This window comes from Panthera uncia (genome assembly GCF_023721935.1).
Source record: "Panthera uncia isolate 11264 chromosome A1 unlocalized genomic scaffold, Puncia_PCG_1.0 HiC_scaffold_17, whole genome shotgun sequence".
Taxonomy (NCBI): Eukaryota; Metazoa; Chordata; class Mammalia; order Carnivora; family Felidae; genus Panthera; species Panthera uncia.
In genome coordinates, this window is record NW_026057577.1 from 69,643,002 (window position 1) to 69,663,130 (window position 20,129).

Below are 20,129 nucleotides of genomic sequence, written 5' to 3' on the forward strand. Positions count from 1 at the left end.
AATAATTAAAATTAGGGACACCTGGGTGACTCAGTCAGTTAAGCATCTGACCTCAGCTGAGGTCATGCCCTCGCAGTTCAGGAGTTCAAGCCCCGTGCGGGGCTCTGTGCTGACAGCTCAGAGCCTGGAGCCTGCTTTGAATTCTGCGTCTCCCTCTCTCGCTGCCTCTCCCCTGCTTGTGCTCTGGCTCTCTCAAAAATAAATAAACATTAAAAAAATTTAAAAAAATAATTAAAATTAAACTATATTAAACATTCAGTTCATTATTCACACTAGCCATATTTCAACACTCAGTAACTACACATGACTCCTTTATTAGACATGCAAATACAGAACATTTCCATTAGCACTAATTACTAGTATTAATTACCCAACTGAGAATGTTTTCTTCTTTGTTACCAGAAGTCATCAGAAGACATACCAGAGTATAAGCAGATACATATTTCATAAAGTAGGGATAAATGAGCAGAAATGGAGAAGAATAGTTGATCTTCTGATTGCTTTCTATGAGTTATAGCTCTTCAGTGTACCAGCTACACACACACACACACACACACATAGACACATATGTTTATACACACACACATATATATGCAAAACTCTCTACCCTACTTAAAAGTATCCATCGTTATTTTCAATAATCAAAAACAAATGTAGTTCCTGTACATCTATCTAACTCCATATTCATTTTTTTTTCTAGTTAGTGATTTTATTGCGTGAGTACAAAGTCAAATTTCTGCAACCAAGGCAGAGGCTGTGGATGACTCACATTTCCAGTTGTGAGATATACTCACGTGGTCTTATAATATTGACCCAACCGGTAAATGCGGCTCCTCATCAGAATCAATCGGAATTTAGCATCCTGATGTTTTCTGTTCCTCTCAAGAGGCTTTCGAACAGCAACAGGTTTCTTAGTCAAATGGTAGAGATCCTCAGAAAGATCAGGGGAAAGTCCTTCGGACTTAAGAACTCTCAACGCGTTAGTGCCTGTCACAAAACGTACTTGTGCAACACGATGTGAGTCTCGCAGGATCACACCGATTTGTGAAGGAATCAGGTCCTCCTTGCCCAGTTTGTAGATCTGCTGTCTCGCGACGTCAGATGTGAGCTCTAGCCAGGTGGGGACGATGCAGCGGTAAGGCAGAGCCCAATGGGACAGGCCCTTTCTGGGAGCGTGCACGCGACTCATGATGGCAGGCAGTCAGGCAGTGGTTAAAAAAACAAACAAACCAAAAAACCTTTTTTTTTTTTCTTAGAAAATTTCAGGTAGAGCGAGAGCCAGTAACGCATTTAAACCAAATAAAATGATGACATTCACAATGTTCTAAATCTTTGTTCCAAATTTTAAAAATAATCCCCCAAATTAAAATGATACTTAAATGTCAATATTATAAAAATATTGCTAGCGGATTGAAAATTTGAAAATTATTTGCCAGTCTATGTTCTCAAGCTTTTGTGAACTTGATTTGCCTTAAGTGTTATAATAATCTAAGCATTAACATGAATAATTCAGGTGCTTGAAAATCTTGGATCCTCATGACTTCTATCATCACAGTTTTCTTTTTTGCCATGTGCATAATCTAGAGAGAAGGTGATTAGATTTAGTCTGCTTACCAACAGATTTGTTTTCTTTTCATCCACTACTTTCCTAAGATGTAATGTGACATATCAAAAACATAAAATCATATGAAATACTTCATCGTAAACACCAAACTACAAAAAAAAAATTCTTTGCACATTACTCCATGGAGAAATAAGTGTAATTTTTCTGTTGAAAACATATGGCAAACTCACAAATAGTGCTTTTGCAGGTGTTTTAAATGGGAGTAATGTTGTTTATAAAATCTCCAGGAAAATGATAGCATGCGAGTGCCAGTGACGCTAGAACACTTCAAGTCTAATCCCTCCGTTAGCAAGTGTGGAAATTGAGACCCACGGTCCCTTGAGCAGCAGTCTAGGACGGGAACTAGAAATGTGTGGTTTAGAATGGGAAAAACGAAATTCATGTGCTGATCCCGGTATGTATTTGCTGGCAAATCTGGGCAAAGTCACCTAACTTCTCCAGGCTTTATAATCTTCCCACATAAAGTGAGAATAATCATAGAATACCGGCCTCTTAAATTTCTTACAAGAGACCGATTATGACTGTAACACATACAATTGATGTTAGCAACCATTTTTCTTCCCATTTGGTGTTTTAAGTTTTTTCTAGGATCACCTGCTTAAAGTCATGTGGCAAAGCAGATGAAATCATAAGCCATTCACCTTCTTCTGTGTGTCCTCAGCTCAGGGATGTCTCATAAGTTGGCAGCCAAGGGTCAGCCCTACCAGGCTATTTTTACCAAAGCAGACCTTTAGTGTCAGAGTACATAAGATTAAGGAGGTGTCCATTCTCGGCTACATTTCCTTCCAGACGCCTCTTTCACATTTACCTGGCTGGCCTCAGAGCAAAAAAAAAAAAAAAATAATAATGTAGCCCTCATCCCAAGCCACCTCCATTTCCTTTCTCCAAATAAGTGATATATGTTTTTCAAAGGAAAAATTCATCTTATATATGATTTTTTTGTGTAGGACTTTGGATATAGACATACACTATGCTAGTCAAAGGTAACCTGGAGCCAAATCAATATAAATAGAATAAGAAAATGGAAGAATCAAAGAGTTAACCAAGAACCATTCACTAAAGTGCACAGACTGTACTGGGGATATAAAATGCAGAAGAGAAGGTATTGGAGCTGTTCTAGATTTAGCCTCCTAAGTACATAATGAGACCAGATATGCTTCAGGCAATCATCAGTAGACATGGCAAGGGGCACGGATTTGTCATACAAATGAGGATGTATCACCTGACCAAACACACAGAGGTGCAGTGTTTAAGGGCAGAAAACTCCAGAGATGAAGCGGCAGCCAGTGTGCAAGCCCCATTGCCTGACACATCCTAGACAGTGTATGAAAATCTGGCTGGCCTAAGTATCAGATTTGAGGAGAAGGACCCTGGTCCTAAGGCTCTAGGGTTTCTATACTGAATGACAGGGGTACCGCCAAGCTCTGTTTTTCCATAATCAGGAACTGGAATCCAAGTTCTGTAGTTGGTCTTTACTTTGTTGTTATGCTTCAGCACTGAGGTACAGATGGCCTCCAGGCCTTATGAATTTTAGTTCAAAAATTCTCCTTCCTGCTTTTCTTTAATGGTCCTGATATTTAAGAATGAATGAACACTTTCCAAAACCCCAGACTACAAACCAAATGTAAAAGAAAGATAATTATTACACTTTTAAAAGTTATCAAATCCATTATCTACATCAAGTTGCCATCCAGATCATGGAAAAATAATTTCAATCCATCATTGGTTTTTCCCACTCCTGTTATGTTATGTTTAATTCTTGAGTGTAGTAGTGTCATTGTATCAGAGCAAAAGAATGACTTGGTCCTCAGAGTTATCACCTGTTTGGCCTCTGATGCAATCAACATTCTTTTCTCTGGTCCTTGATCAGCAGTTTATCCATACGGCTACTATACAAGCCATTGGCTGTAGAATTTTTCTAGCCAATATTTTTCACTCTGGATGTAAGTGGTTGAACTCATTTAGGAGCAAGGAAGGAGATGGGAAACAGGAAGCTTCCTTCCCATATGTCACAGGAGCTAAAGGCAACTCCAAAGTGTTTTGTATGGCCCATCCAACTAGATCTTTTGTGCAGATATCTCTTATTTTCTTACACAACCAGGCTGTAGGGAATTCTGTTTTTTGTCTATATTGTGTATAAGTTCGTGGCTTTTTCTAGGGCCTTTGACTTCCCTAAATCCTAATTAGAAGATTAAAAAATATAATCCAGTAGTTTCGCCCTACAGGGCATTGTCAAGAGACACTTTTGAGTATCATCGTTAGGGAGTAATGGCAGCTAGAAAGACGGGTCCAGGGATGCTGCTAAACATCCTTCAATGCATAGGACAGCCCCATAATAAAGTATTCATCAGCCAAATATATCAGCATCCCTCTAGACAAACCCTCATCTAATCTCAGGGGGTAGAAAAACCTAGTCCTGACATTACAAGTTGCATGTGCCTTGACACACTGTAGTCCAATTTTAAAGCTGGGCTTTGGAACTTAGAAAGGTTTGCTGTGGTTCAGCCAATGTAACTTTCATGAGCCAATTGATGCTGAAAGGACTAACCCAACACTATTGGGAAATATTAAGGAAAATAAATGCATCCACCTTTACAGAAAAATATATTCCACCATGTTAGGAGCTCCAAACTGGTAGGTAAAGCATAGCACCAGAAAATAGGTGACCATTTTTACTTAAGAGCTTAGGTAGATAAGATTCATTCCAGAACCATAGGCTCCCTGCTAGACTCATTATACTCACTTTGTAAAGAAAAAAGAGTAATAGAACTTACAGAAGAAGCCAAGACTTTAGGAGATATTATTTTTGGGATAAATGAATTTGCATTCCATAGTTAGTAGCAAAATTGGATAATTTCCATGTAAAAGGGCAATAAACTTACTGGCCTTCAAGGTAAGTCTTTACTACTAACCCTTAGAAAACTCAGTATCGGAAAATACATAAAGACTTGGAAGGCACATCCTACATGGTTGCATTATATTCCTTTGAGCTAACTTTACATACGAATGACTTGCTTCAAGAGTCTTGCCTCTTGGCATCTTAGGAGCCCCCCAACAATATTTTCCTCTAACTCATATGCTCTCTTCCAAGATCATCACTTTGATTTCACATCAGCACCAGTGTGCCATACCTAAAAAAACTTCCATTTCCACCATCTGTCATCACTTCATACCCTTTCATTTCACACAACATTATTGCAACAAATCAAGGTCTTCAAACTGACCTTGGCTCCCCAATTCTCCACAATACTTCCTGTATCCAATTTACTAGCTTGGATTCCACAATTAATTTCTACAATTACTGGGTCTATTGCAACTACTCGCTCTTTTTATACTATGCTCATCTCAGTGTTGCTTTTACCAAATTACCTTGATTACTCCTGCAGCCACTGATCACAGCTGAAAGAAAACCACGTCAGGTTGACTGTTTATATTTATGACCTTAGGCTCAGATGGAAACTAAGACTCATCTAGATATTCTATTGTGTTTTCTTTAAATATTTATTTTCCACTTTCCATGGTGAGTATTTCATATCTTCTATGTTTCATACCCAGTCATATTTCCATCTCACTCTCCCTAGCTCTGATGGCCTTGGCTCAAACTTCATTGAAAACACCAAAAACCTATCTTGCTGTAAACAAGCATATTCCCTATGCTCTTTATTTCCCTGACTTATTCTTCCCACAACTAGAAGCCTATATCTCCCCCTTCCTGGCACCTATTTTGTCCAGCCATTTCCTGCTCCCTCCCCACCTGGCAACCATCAGTTGGTTCTCTGTATTTATAGGACTGACTCTGATTTTTTCTTTCTTTCTTTATTTTTTAGATTCCACATATGAATGAAATTGTATTGTATCTGTATTTCTCTCCATTTGATTTATCTCACCACTTAGAGGAATACCCTCTAGGTACATCCATGTTGCAAATGGCAATATCTAATCATTTTATAGCTCCATAATATTCTATTGCATATGTATGTGTATGTGTGTGTGTATATATATATTCAAATATTCAAGGATATTTGAGTTGTTTCCATTTTTGACTTTTATAAACCAACCTGCTATGAATAATCATGTATAGGATTTTCTATAAACATAGATTTGAATTTCATTGGGATAAATGCCATAACACATTTAAAAGTTAAGGAATTAATCAATGATTAATGCTTTTGGAAATAGAAGCTTTGGGATTTCTAAAAACTTATTAACCATGAGAAATAGGTACTGAATTATTTTTTTTCTTAGATAAAATATGTTCTTTCAGGACAAGGATGTCCACTTTCACCACTTTTATTTAACACAGCACTGGAAGTTGTAGCCACAGGAATCAGACAAGAAAAAGAAGTAAATGGCATCCATACTGGTAAGGAAGAAGTTAAATTGTGACTATTTGCAGATGTTATAATACCATACATAGAAAACCCTGAAGACCCACCAAAAAGCAATAAATGAATTGTTAAATTACAGGATGCAAAAATAATACCCTCCAAATCATGTGTTTCTATATACTAAACAAAAAAAGGACAAGGAGACATTAAGAAAACAATTACATATTCAGTTGCAGCAAAAATAATAAAATAGGCATACACTTAACCAAGGAAGTGAAAGACCTATACCATGAAAATCATAAAACGTAGACAAAAGAAATTGAAGACAACAAAAATAAATAGAAAGATATTCCATGCTCATGGATTGAAAGAATACTTTCAAATTATTTAGACTGTCCAAAGCAATTTACAGATTTAATGCTAGTCCTATCAAAATACTGACCTCATTTTTCACAGAAGTAGAATAATATTAAAATTTTCATGGAACCACAAAAGACCCAAAACAACCAAAACTATCTTGAGAAAGAACAAAGCTAGACTTAACAATTCCAAATTTCAAGATATAATACAAAGGTATAATAATCAAAATGGTATGGTACTGGCACAAAAATAGGCAAATAGAACAATGGAAAAGAATGGATAGTCCACCACACTTACATGGTCAATTAGTTTATGACAAAGGATGCAAGAATTTAAAATGAAGAAGAGACAGTGTCTTCAATAAATGGTGCTGGGAAAACTGGATAGCTACATGCAAAAGAATGAAACTGGACCACTTTCTTACATACACAAAGTCTTTCATACACAAAAATAAGCTCAAAATGGATTAAAGATCTAAATGTGAGACCTGAAACTCTAAAACTCCTAGAAGCAACAGAGGCAGTACTTTCTCTGACACTGGCCATAGAAATATTTTTTACACGTCTTCTAAGGCAAGGGAAACAATAGCAAAAATAAACTATTGAGATTACACCAAAATAAAAAGCTTTTGCACAGAAAAGGAAACCATCAACAAAATGGTTCCCACTCAGTAAGTGGGAAAGGATATTTGGAAATGATATATCCAACAAGGGGTATATATCAAATATACGTAAATAACTTACACAACTCAACCTTAAAGTGAAGATGTCGATGATGATAATAATGATAATAATTCCATCAAAAATGAGGCAGAGATTCTGAACATTTTTTCAAAGAAGACATACATATGACCAACTGTCACATGAAAAAATCCTCAACATCACTCATCATCAGGTAAATGCAAGTCAAAACCAAAATGAGGTATTATCTCACACCTATTAGAATGGCTAGAATCAAAAAGACAAAAAATCAGTGTGGGTGAGGATGTCAAGAAAAAGGAACACTTGTGCACTGTTGGTGGGAATGCAAACTGTGCAGCCACTCTGGAAAACAGTGTGGAGTTTCCTCAAAAAGTTAAAAATAGAATTGCCATATGATCCAATAGTTTCACTACTGGGTATTTACCCAAAGAAAACAAAAATTCTATTTCAAAAAGATATATGCTCCCCTATGTTTCCTGCAGAAGTATTTACAAAGCCAAGATACCAAAACAACCAAATATCCATGGATAGATAAATGAATATAGAAGATGTGGTGTACACACACACACACACACACACACACACACACGAATATTAGTCATAAAAAAGGACAAGAGTTTGCTATTTGCAACAACACGGATGGAATCAGAGTGTATCATTCTAACCAAAATAAGGCAGAGAAACACAAAATACCATACAATTTCACTTATATGGGGAATCAAAAAACTAAAACAATTAAACAAACAGCAGAATTGGGGTGCCTGGGAGGCTCAGTGAGTTAAGCGCCAGACTTCAGCTCAGGTCATGATCTCACGTGTTTGTGGGCTAGAGCCCTGCGTCTGGCTCTTGTGCTGACAGCTCAGGGCCTGGATCCTGCTTTGGTTTCTGTGTGTGTGTGTGTGTGTGTGTGTGTGTGTGTGTGTGTGTGTGTGTCTGCCCATCCCCCACTCATGCTCTGTCTCTCTCTCTCTCAAAAATAAACAAACATTAAAAAAGATAAACAAAAACAGAATCAGACCTGTCTATACAGAGAACTAACGGGTGGTTACCAGGTGGACAGTGGGGGAGGGTAATGGACAGAATGAGTGCAGAGCAGTAGAAGATACAGACTTCAAGTTATGGAGTGAATAAGTCATGGGAATAAAAGGTACAGCATAGGGAATACAGTCAATGGTACTATAATAGTGTTGTATAGTGACAGATGGTAACTTCACTTGTGGCAAGAAAAGCATAATGTACAGAGAGGCTGAATCACTATGTTGTATACCTGAAACTAAAGTAACAGTATGTCAACTATACTTAAAGAAACAGAATAAAATAAAAAAATGAAAAATACAAAAACTCGTTCCTTTATTATGAATTTGTTTTTATTTTTTTCTAACTATGCAAATAGTTTAAGCTTACGTTATCAAGGATTACCGAAGCAAGGTTAACTACACCAATGATTATTAGTCCAGGATTTGGTAGTAAAATATGCTCAACATTTGAACATTTATGATGATACCTGACTAGGACACAAAAGTCCTACACAATTATTTCTCCCTTTCTCTCTCCCTCCCTCTTTGTGTATGTTTGTATGCATGTGTGTGTGTGTGTGTGTGTGTGTGTGTGTGTGTGTGTATTCATATTCAATCCTATGGTTCTTCTTGCTGAAATTTGTTTTTTTGTATTCATCATTAAGTGAAAGTATTTCATGTAGCATAAAGTATAAAATTTGTTGTTCAGTAACTACTACACAATACACATTTGAGTTGATCATCTTTGTTTCCATTTGGAGAGACCACTTTGTGACTGTGACTATTTGATGGACAAGAACACAATCAAAGACTGAGAAATAGAGTTAATCTACTAATTATTTGCTATGCATTATAAAGAACATATTTTCTTTGATGTCTTATTGAACAACTGAATTATCTTTTAGTTGTAAACAGCAAGGGAGTTATTAATTGATCTTGATTTTTTTTGAGCTTGACGTTTTTTAAGATGCTTGTCAGTCAAGTGAGATCCTTTATGCAACGTTTTTCGGGTTTTTTCCCCTCAGAGGAATGTCTGTGGCAGTTTTATAAATGATACAGAATCTTTGCCTTATAATTCACTGAAAAAAAATAAGACCACTCAATGTATGTCCCTTTACCTCAATACACTTCCATTTTAATTTTTATTTTCTATTACTTTTTAACAAATACGAAAATTTTATTTATTTTTTTTTAATTTTTTTCCACGTTTTTTATTTATTTTTGGGACAGAGAGAGACAGCATGAACGGGGGAGGGGCAGAGAGAGAGGGAGACACAGAATCGGAAACAGGCTCCAGGCTCTGAGCCATCAGCCCAGAGCCTGACGCGGGGCTCGAACTCACAGACCGCGAGATGGTGACCTGGCTGAAGTCGGACGCTTAACCGACTGCGCCACCCGCCCCACAAGTATGAAAATTTTAAATGTTTTTCTTCCAATTTTGGAAGATAACCTCCTAATTTTTTGCTCTCCTTTATTCAGTTTCTCCTTTCCTGACTTCAACTATATAAAACCTTCCTTCTACAGAATTTAGGCTTATTAACCCTTCTCTCCCTTTCAATCACCAAATTTCTCACATGTGTGGTCCACAACCTCATGTTCCACTTTCTTTCCATCTAATCTTTGTTAAAAGTCAATGAAATTCATTTTCCATTCCCACCACCAAGGCTAAGATAATTATCCCAAATTTGTCAACTGTAGTCTCCTAATTCCAAAATCATCATCCTCATCATCATCATCTCTCTATCCTCACACTCCCTAACAACAGTTGCCAATTCCATCTGAAAATTGTTCCCTTTCAATGGTATCTATAAAAGTTTATTGTTTTACTTCTAAAACATACTGAAGTGACATTATTTTTTCTCCATCTACAGATTACTAATTTTCTCTTCTCTAAAATATAAGTGAGCTAGTCTAATTAAGCGGCCATTCAAGGGAAAGGTTTAGGTGGTGTCCTATGACCATGGAGGAGGGGTCTTATGAAGAACCAAGCACCAAAGCGGACAGTAAGGACACATTCATTAGAATACATTATACTTAGTCTTAAAATATACCCTGTAAGAAAGTATCCGTTTATAGTACCAAGTGAGACTTTATAGACTTTAAGAATAAAATTTCATTAGAAAAAGAATTGGGGGATAGATAAGCTAGATGAGTCTGTTATGTCTTATCCCTCCCAGAAAAAGAAGAGTTAACTGCATATCTAGCAGTCTTAAAAGCTTTTAAAATGCTTTATTCTGAATATTTGATACACATTTATCTTGACCTAAACTCTCCTATTTAAATACAAATTGGGAGGCAATGTTTTGTTACTTTTCTGGGTCACAGTAACTTCCTTTGTAATGACATCATCCAAAACAGTTTAAGAAACTAAATTCAGATGTCAGGAATGTACTCCCCCAACCCTCGCCCTTATCAAAAATAATAATAATAAAGCATTTTTACTAGGAAGCCAAAAAATAAATAACCCTTTTTTTCTTCCCATAGAATGATCCAGAGCCATTTCCACTATTTTGAAAACTAAAGCCATCAAAATGAGATACTATCCTATGCAAAAGAGGAAAATGCAACCTTGGGTATATATGATGTTCACTTTTATCTAATAGAGTTAATATAAATCTTTGCAGCTATAATCCTCAAGAAATGAAATTAAAACAATGAATATAAACTATTGAAGCCCCTCATATGACAATGACCCCATTTGGCCTTGCATTTTTCTCCCTACCCCCCTCAACTTACTTTTACATATCCCCAAACATAATAAGCCTGCCACCACTAATGTTATAAAGTAGTAATTGTTCCTAATTGGTAGGGAGGCGACAGACCATTCTGGTAATGTTGTGAAACTGTAAGAAAGGAGGAGTGAGAACATTCACAGGCCCAGCAGTAATTATCCACTAATTTGGCCTGTTTGTGTGGGGACAGCTCATTATAGCCCTTAAGAAACCTCAGAATAAAGAGGAAAGTAGGTAGGAGGCAAGGTTAAATAATTAGTGTTGAGCAGATTTTTTTTTAAAGATTCAAAGAATGGGATTAAAGGCGGGAAATGTGACCAGAGTAACAATTAAGAAATAGTAGAACATTCTGAACTAAGCGAGTTTTATGTTTTTGTAGGAGTAGGGGTATATAAGAATCCTATATTATGGCATAAAAAATGACATGTCACTTTTATTACACTCTTTCAATTATGACCCTGATCATCTCCTTACATTTTATGGTGCCAATGTCATGCTTTATAAGAGATTTAGTCTCATGAGTCCTTAAAAGATTTTCACAGTTTTCATAAAATAATGTGTAACAAAGTTTTCATATCATTTTATCTTTTACATTTATAGACATATTTTGGGGGTGGAAAACATATTTGTGTGTGTACATATGTGCAGGTAGCATAGTACAGACTGCAAAGAAAAACGATGTCTTTATAGTTGAATAATAATTCAACTATAAGTTTGTTAGTAAACCAGAGTTTCCAGATTTTTCACCTACATACAGCTAATACCTCTACTTCAAGAGTAAGCATGGTTACTTTTGGATATATGTGAAAATACACACACATGCACACACATATTTGGTAAATAATTGATTGGTGCATAAGTATTTTAGAGATTTTGTAAGGAAATCATTTTTAAGTCTCCTAGAAAAAATTTTTTCTGGTAATTTATGTAATTTCAGCCAAATGTTTTTTTTTCCCCCACTTAATAAAAGATGAAAGCAGTTGATCAAAGATTTTAAGTTAAACTCCATAATTTGAAACTCAGAAAAAATGTGTGTATGTCTTAAATGTATACTCATTGAATATACTATGTATATATACTCATTGAAGCACTTTGAGAAAAAAATTCAGGGTACTATATATCCCATACCTTTGCAAAGAGGTGAGAATACAACTAACAGCAATATAAAAACAAAAACGTGTGACTGATCCAACAGGTTTAAGCTGTCATATGGTATTTATATAGCAAAAGTCATATATCTTATCCATATATACATCAGATAATTTTGTCCTATTGTAATTCAGAATAAACTTCCCTAAAAACCTAGAGTTGGGTTGGAAAAATATTTTGCTATTCATAAGAATGGTGGGTGTCAATATAAAAATATGAGTAAATTACTAAAAATTATCACTAATGCTTGGAAAACAATTTAGAACATAAGCTACCAGCCCTATCTATTAAAGATTAAGCACTGTCTTCATTTATGAATAAAGTAACTGAAGTGTATGAATAACTACATTCATAAATGAATCTCATATCATAAGATACTGAAAAAAAATTTACTTCCATTACTGCCTTTTCAAACAATTTTTGTATTTCATTAGACTAGTAGTTTTCCAAATTATTCTTCTCGGGATCACACTGAAGTCTCAGTAACTCAATGATATTTTTTTCAGTCTGTACTTCTATTCTTCTTCAATATCCTCCCTACAAAAAACATCAAAAACACCAGACTGTTTTTCTCTTTAGCTTATTAAAACACAGGATTAAAGTAGAAGAGCCAGAGGTATTCCATTTTCCACTGCATAAGAACTACTGCTGCTATTGAACTCCAATTTCTATGGATACCACAGATTGCAAATACTCTGTGTGAAGTCTGAGCAACAATATAGGGAATGAAGATTTGAATGTCTTCTTAGGGTCTTAGGTTTGATAATAATATTTCCTTTGAAATTAAATGAGCACACAGATTATGTTTTATCTGATTCATTAGAATTATCACCGACTTTTTATTCCTCATAGAATAAGTCCCTATCCTCATTTTAATATCTTCTGAATATGACCAAAGTAGCTAATGTACTTTGCAATTCTAACTTAGTATATTATAGATGATTACCACAGAACAGACACTAATGTTTACAAAGTATTTTGTGCAGTTCCCTTGTGTTTTCCAGCCTCTTACACAGTTAGCATGAGATCATGTGACTAGTTGTGGCTAGTTGGGATTAAAGTGAGTTTTAAGTGGACCTTCTAAAGCAGTTAGTAAACTATGTGTGTGATCTATCCTCCAATATCGCCTACATTGAGGATTTGGACAATGGATGGAGATCTTGTAGCATCAAAATATAGAGCAACCTAAATTCCACAGTTACCACTTAAAGAACAGTTATCCTGGAGGTCTCCAAGTATGAAATGGACTTTACATAGTGAAAAATAAACTTTTCTTAGGTCACCGAAATTTGATGATATATATGCATTTGTTACCACTGCAAAAATCTTGCCTAACATGATGATTACATATTCTAAAGTTTATAGATATAGCAAGAAACGATTGTAATTCACAATTGATTTCAAAGCATCTCACACTGATATATTAAGTTCTTAAACCTGGACATGTTATCAGGGATATTATTAAGAAAATAATTCTATTTTTCCAATCTAACATACTTCTTTAAAGTTTATTTATTTAATTTAAGAGAGAGAGACAGCACGTGCAATTAAGTACAGGGGAGGGACAGAGATATAGGAAGAGAGACAATCCCAAGCAGGGTCTGTGTGTTGTCAGGACAGAACCGGATGCAGGGCTTGAACCCACCAACCAACCGGAAGATCATGACCTGAGCCAAAATCAACAATCATCTGATTGTTCAATTGTTCAATTAATTCAATTGTTCATCAATTATTCAATTGACTGAGCCACCCAAGCACCCTATCTAGTATATATGTATATATTTTTTAATTAAAGCTTCAGGTATTTGGAATGTTGAAGAAAATAAATACTCCTACCAGTAACTAAAAATTCACATAAAATACAAGTAAAAAGATATCTAAAAAACACTGAATCAACAGTACTTCAGGCCCATTAATCCAGAGAAAAAGAATTATAAAATGTTGAGCCCACCTTTAAGAATAGCTTTCCTCCTTGAGTATTTTGTTGTTGTTTTTGTTTTGTTCTGTTATTTTGGTGATAGGCAAAAGATAGAGAATCTATCCAGATGATTAAAACATGCACAAAAACCGGTACCTCTTTTTGCAATCTCAAGGGGCTAGAAAGATACAATTGTAGTTCAGAGCTGTTTATGCCATCAGATTTGAAGAGCCAACATCGTGGGGAGAAAATAAGATTTTTAAAGGGGCATCAGTCATATTAACAGCTAGCTGACTTCTCAATAGAAATGACGGAGGCCCCAAGTCAAAGGAATGCCATTTTTAAATAACTAAGAGAAAATAACTACCAACCTGGAATTCTATACCTAATGAAACTATCCTTTACACATGTTAGCCAAGACATTTACAGACAGACAAGATTGGAAACAATTTGTCACCAGAAAACCCACCCTAGAAGAAATACTAAGTGGAGATCTCTAAGCAGAAGAATACCAATTCTATAAAACATGGAAATGCAGGACAGAATAAAAAGCAAAGTAGAAAGTAAATATATATGATATTGAATGTACAAAATAATTATTTTAATATTATGTTGTATCCAAGCTATATGCAGAATTAAAATTCGTGACAATAACACAAATATTACAATGGCAATACATAGAGTTAATGTGCCTAATTTTATTATATTTTCTGATATATAGTTGGGCAAATGAAAAATACTAATATTTATAGGTGTAAAATCAAATTTATAAGTAATTACATTAAATGTAAATAGGCTAAATATTCCAATTAAAAGACAAAAATTTTCAGACTGAATTAAGATAGCAATTTTTATTACATGCTGTTCAAGGCATCTATTCTAAATATAAGGGCAAAGAAGAAATGAAATAAAAGTATAGGTGGGAAAAGCACAAAATAAGAACTGTTCCTGATATAATAATGTCAGAAAAACTAGATTGAAGACAGGACTGTTGCCAGATTTAAAGAGGGTAATTTCATAATGATTACAAGATCAGCTCACTAGGCAGATATAATCATGTTAAATGTATATGTACTTAATAACATAACTAAAAATTATATAAAGCAAAAAATATCAGAACTAAAAAGAGTATTAGATTAATTCATAATCAAAGTAGAAGATTTTATACTTCTCTCAATGTCTGCTAAAAGAAAATACCAATAAACATAAAAACTTGAAAAACATAATTAATCTGAAATGACATTGGCAGAACAGTGCACTCAGCAACAGAACATATATTTGCACAGCTGTCCCTCACATTTTTCCAAAGGTCACCATAAGCAAGACTCTAAAGCAAATTTCATCAAAATTCAAAAGAAATTAGTTAGATGTGCTCTTTTCCGTTGGGGAAATTAAGGTAAAAATAAATGGTAAAAGATTTGAAAACTCCCAACATTTGGAAATACCCTTGATATCTATGCACTTAGAAAAATATATATAATTAAAAATAATCTGGTCCAAATTATAATAAAATTAGATATATTTGTAGGATACAGCTAAATCTGGGCCTAAATGGAAATCTATAATCCTTAAAAGCATATAATAGAAAACCTTTTAAAAAATGCTGAAAGGCATGTGTGATACATGTCAATGAATTAGGAAAAGAACAGAAAAATTGAAAAAGTTAATAAGAGAAAAAAATGAATAATACAGACAGCAAATACCTATGAGAAGGAATCAATACAGCCAAAAGTTGACTTCTGAAAAGACTAATAAAATGACAAACCTGGGCACAAATATCAAAGGGGAGGCAAAAACCACAATTTACCATACCAGGAATGAAAAGGGGGAAAAACTGTAGATTCTACAGTAACTGAAAAACGAACAAGATAATATTGTGAATTTTTTATGCCACTACACTTGAAAAATAAAAAATGGACAAATTCCTTATAAAACAATCTTTTAAAAAGTGACACAAGAAGTGGAATCTGAATAGAAGATAATCTATTGAATTAGAACATTTCCACAAATAAAGCTGTGAAAGACCAAGTGTGCCTTGACAATAGAATGCATAAATTATGGCATATGGCAATAATGGAACAACTATTGCCATGCATAATATAAATGAATCTCTTATGAGTAATGTTTACTGAAAGCAACCAATCTACATTCTTTCTAACTCAATCTATGTATTTCAAAAGTAGAAAGCTCACCAATGGCATTAAAAGTCAGAAAGATATTCTTTCTGGAAAGGTAGTGAAAGGGAAAGGGCAACAAGGGCCTTTGTGGGATACGGATCATATTTTATTTCTTGAACTTTGTGTTCATTATACGGTTGTATTCATGTTCTGAAAACTTATCAATGTGTTAATTCATGATTTGTACATTTTTATGACTAAGTTAGTGGTTCTCAACTAGTAATTCTCCACCCTTAGGGGACCTTCTACAATGTCTGGAGACATTTTAGTTGTCACAACTTGTCAGGAGTGCTACTGGCATCTAGTGGGCAGAGGCCAGAGATGCTGCTAAATACTCTACAAGGCAGAAGCCTCCCTAAACAAACATTTCTGGTTCAAATGTCAATGGAGCTAAGGTTGAGAAATCCTGATAAATATAGTTCAATATAAATTCTATTGAAATAAAAATCAGAAAAGAGATAACTACACAGATGTAGCCCTTACTCGGTGTGAAAGTTTAAATACAATTTAAAAGCTACCATCAAAGACACAATGTATATAGGACATGTAGAAAATTAATTATTTGAAATTTATAAAATGTGAGCACATATATTTAAATTTGAGGGAGACTAATCATAAATCAGAACTTAATTCCAGGTTTACCATTATGTATTCATTTGTAAGAATTATTCTATAAGACCAAAATTTACAGAACGTAAAAGGAAACAAATGTGTCCCAAAGCCTACACATGTAACATAGCAGTGAGCATTCATTCTAGGTCTAGATTACCTGTAAACCAAGTCAAAAGGGGAAAAGATGAAATATGTAATTATAATTGTCTAAGAAAATGGAAACACTAACTCGTCATGAGGGAAAACAACAAATACCACATTACTGACACTGAATTTGGAAGGGAATTTGTAAGGTAGAGAATTTACAGACAACACTAAGCAACAAAATACACACTAATTCCATCAAGAGTGTTGAACAAACTGCAGCATTTTTAAAAAAAAATATGACCATATGTATTTGTAATCAAATCTCAATTTAATGTCAAGACCATAGCATAAAAGATACATGAGTGAAGCCCTTTCTTGAATGGCAGTTGAGAAATGATGTAGCTGGGGTGGCTATGGGAATTTAGTACAGAGATACAGGATCCAAATCTCCACACCAGGAAATGGCAAACCAAGTAGTCCCCCGCATCCCCAATGGGACAAATCTGGTTCACCACCTATTTTTGCAGATAAAGTTTTATTGGAACACACTTATATCCATTCATTTACATATGATCTCTCTCTTCACACTGCAGTGGCATGAATGAATGGGTGCAAACGACTACATATGTCCAAACATCTAAACCATTTACTATGAGGCACTTTCAGAAAAAAATTGCTGACCCCTACAGAGTAAAGGGCTCAATACTTTGTCCATTCTGCAAGTACCAGTGATGTTGAATAACATTTTTGGGAAAAGCAGTACAGCTCGTAAAGTTAGTATAGCTAGTCCAGTATAGTAAATTCTCTACTAAGCCTTGGAATAGAAATATTTTGTGTGATTAGAAGAAAGGATGGTAACAACTTATTGTGGAAATTGGATACGCTTCCAAGTATTTTTTCTAAGCAGATGTTCCAACAACTTTAACATAAAAAATAATAGAGTCCTGGGATACCTGGGTGGCTTAGTTGGTTAAGTGTTGGACTTCAGCTCAGGTCATGATCTCATGGTTCATGAGTTTGAGCCCCGCATCGGGCTCTGTGCCTGCTGGAGCAGGCTCCAGCTTAGAGCCTGGAGACTGCTTCAGATTCTGTGTGTGTATGTCTCTCTCTATCCCTCCCACATTCATGCTCTGTCTCTCTCTCAAAAATAAATAAACATTAAAAAAGTTTTTAAATAATATAGTCCCACCTATCTTTTAATATAGCAATGAAACTGGGTAGGTCCCTGGATAAACACCTTTGCCCTATATTTTTTAATTAAAAAAAAAGGAAGATTGAACTAAATCAGTACTATGACAGGCAAAATTCCAAAGATGCTTCCCCCTAGGCTTTCATCTATTGGTTATTCAAACATTAATCTAGGTACTGCTTGTGAAGGGACTTTTCAGATGGAGTTAAGGTTATTAATCATCTGACCTTAAAATAGAGGTGATCCTGGATTCATGTGAACCCAGTATAATCATATGAGCCCCTGAACATAGAAAAGAAAGGCAGAAAAAGTCCTCCAGTGAGCTTTGGTAGAAGAGGAAAGCAGACAGATGAGACAGGAAAGGTGGTCAGAGAGATCTGAGATGTGAGGTTTCCATCCACCATTCCCGGCTTTGAAGATGGAGGAAGATGGTCAGATAAATAACATAATTATTTTCATTAACTAACTTTTGGATCTTAATATAGTTTTTTTTTTTTAAATGTTTGGCTGCAAACCCTTTAATTGCTTCTTCAGGTGAAAACAATTTTATAATGTTTTCTATGGAGAGATGAAGAGATAATTTACTACCTTCCCTACAATGTTTGGTCAATTATTATTATTATTATTATTATTATTATTATTATTATGAGCAGTCTAGGAATCCTCATTTCAGCTTCAAAGCTCAATATTGGCAATGCTATATGCATTTTTAGAATTGCTTTTACATTGTGGAATAACTTCATCAACCTTGTTTTGTATATAAGCTGTATAATTAATTTAGAGAATTTTTCTAGAGACTAGATTCTCTTCCCATGTATGTGATACATTTATTTTTTGGTTTTATTTTATGGTTTTAGGTTTCTAAAATTTGTTAATATTATCATACAACCTCTGGCTCCTAGGCCGTTGGTTCATAATATTGGAACAATCAGCAATAACTTAACTATTCACAGAAGACATTGGAAATCACTTAGCTATGCCCATTACACCAAAAATAAATGTATCTACAACTTAGCTTTTCCTTAGCACAATATTCCAAATGCCCATCCTCAGATGTCAACTATTATTGAGGGAAAGTAAAAGGGAAAGGAGGCAGATGTCTTAATCGACTGCAGTTAAAGTGTCCTATTTTTCCAAATTTTAAAAATTCCATGACCAAATAAATACGTTATGGGGTTCCTCCCATGACCTTGGAAGGCCAGTGCAAATGAGGGTCCCTGAAGCTGAAATAAGCGTCATTTGCTTCACAGTAAAACCACTTCTGACTACATTAGATTTGAATGTAGTCATTTTTCTTTCAAAGACTCACTCTCAGTTGATATATATGATGTGCTATTCTCCATGTGCGGTGATTAAAATAAAGCCAAACCATCCTTCCAACCAGTATTGGTGAAATTGCGAATTGAGATTATTAGCACAGTCTGTGAACATATTGCCTTAATTGGGTGTTCTTAATAAGTTATTTGGTCAAGAATAGTGTATTTTAGAAGTGGAGGGAATTGTCTGGATAGTTTTCAAAATTGTAAATTTTGTTAAAGGCATGATTCGTAATGGTAAAATACCCAGCTGCTTTTTTATATACCATAGTGATTTTATTATATCATTTCCTCTAACTAAATCTAAAGGCATAATAAATCTAACTTTTGGTATACTTTTATATAAATATTTTCCCCATCCCTCAACTATGAGATATATCCCTTTGTTTAAATGGAAAATAACAAACACACTCACCAGTCCATATTGACTCTATAAATAAACTTTTAGAGTAATTTTTCTTAAGAATTCTAGAAACTAAGTTGGGTTTGACAGTAATGTGGTCAAATGGAATGGAGTAGATCGTGTAACTTCAACACTCTAGCTTCATTTTCATTGAAAAAAAAAATGTTTCCTCTAATGTCAGCTTGAGGACAGAAGAAATAACAAAAGGCACTTATGGGAATGAGAATATGGTGGCTAAAGCCATGTGAATCTAACAAATTATCCCTTGGGATGATTCACACGTAAAAGTGAGAGTTTCTATGTTCCTGTGAAAAGTGGGTTTCAGTTTGTTTAAATTGAGGCAAATATAAATTTTACATTTTTTTCAAGTTTTTGTGTTAAAGATGTACTTCACACCCCAGAAATGTAATGTTTCTTTTCAGTGTACCTTCTATATGTTTCAAAAGATGTGAATATACTCCATCAAAAAAGAAAGAAAGAAAGAAAGAAAGAAAGAAAGAAAGAAAGAAAGAAAGAA

At 34.7% G+C, this 20,129-nt stretch overlaps 1 protein-coding gene across 1 annotated transcript; it reads right to left on the reverse strand.

Annotated features, from left to right (window-relative positions):
* Positions 1-780: 780 nt before the first annotated feature.
* LOC125934298 (40S ribosomal protein S13-like) lies at positions 781-1,189 on the reverse strand. Its single transcript, XM_049647560.1, has one exon. It carries the CDS (start codon positions 1,187-1,189, stop codon positions 791-793), a length of 399 nt encoding a protein of 132 aa, XP_049503517.1. The 3' UTR covers positions 781-790.
* Between the last annotated feature and the right edge of the window lie 18,940 nt (positions 1,190-20,129).

Bases quoted from the DNA above. Each gene is read 5' to 3' on its own strand.
- LOC125934298 (XM_049647560.1), bottom strand. From the start codon at position 1,189: ATGAGTCGCGTGCACGCTCCCAGAAAGGGCCTGTCCCATTGGGCTCTG.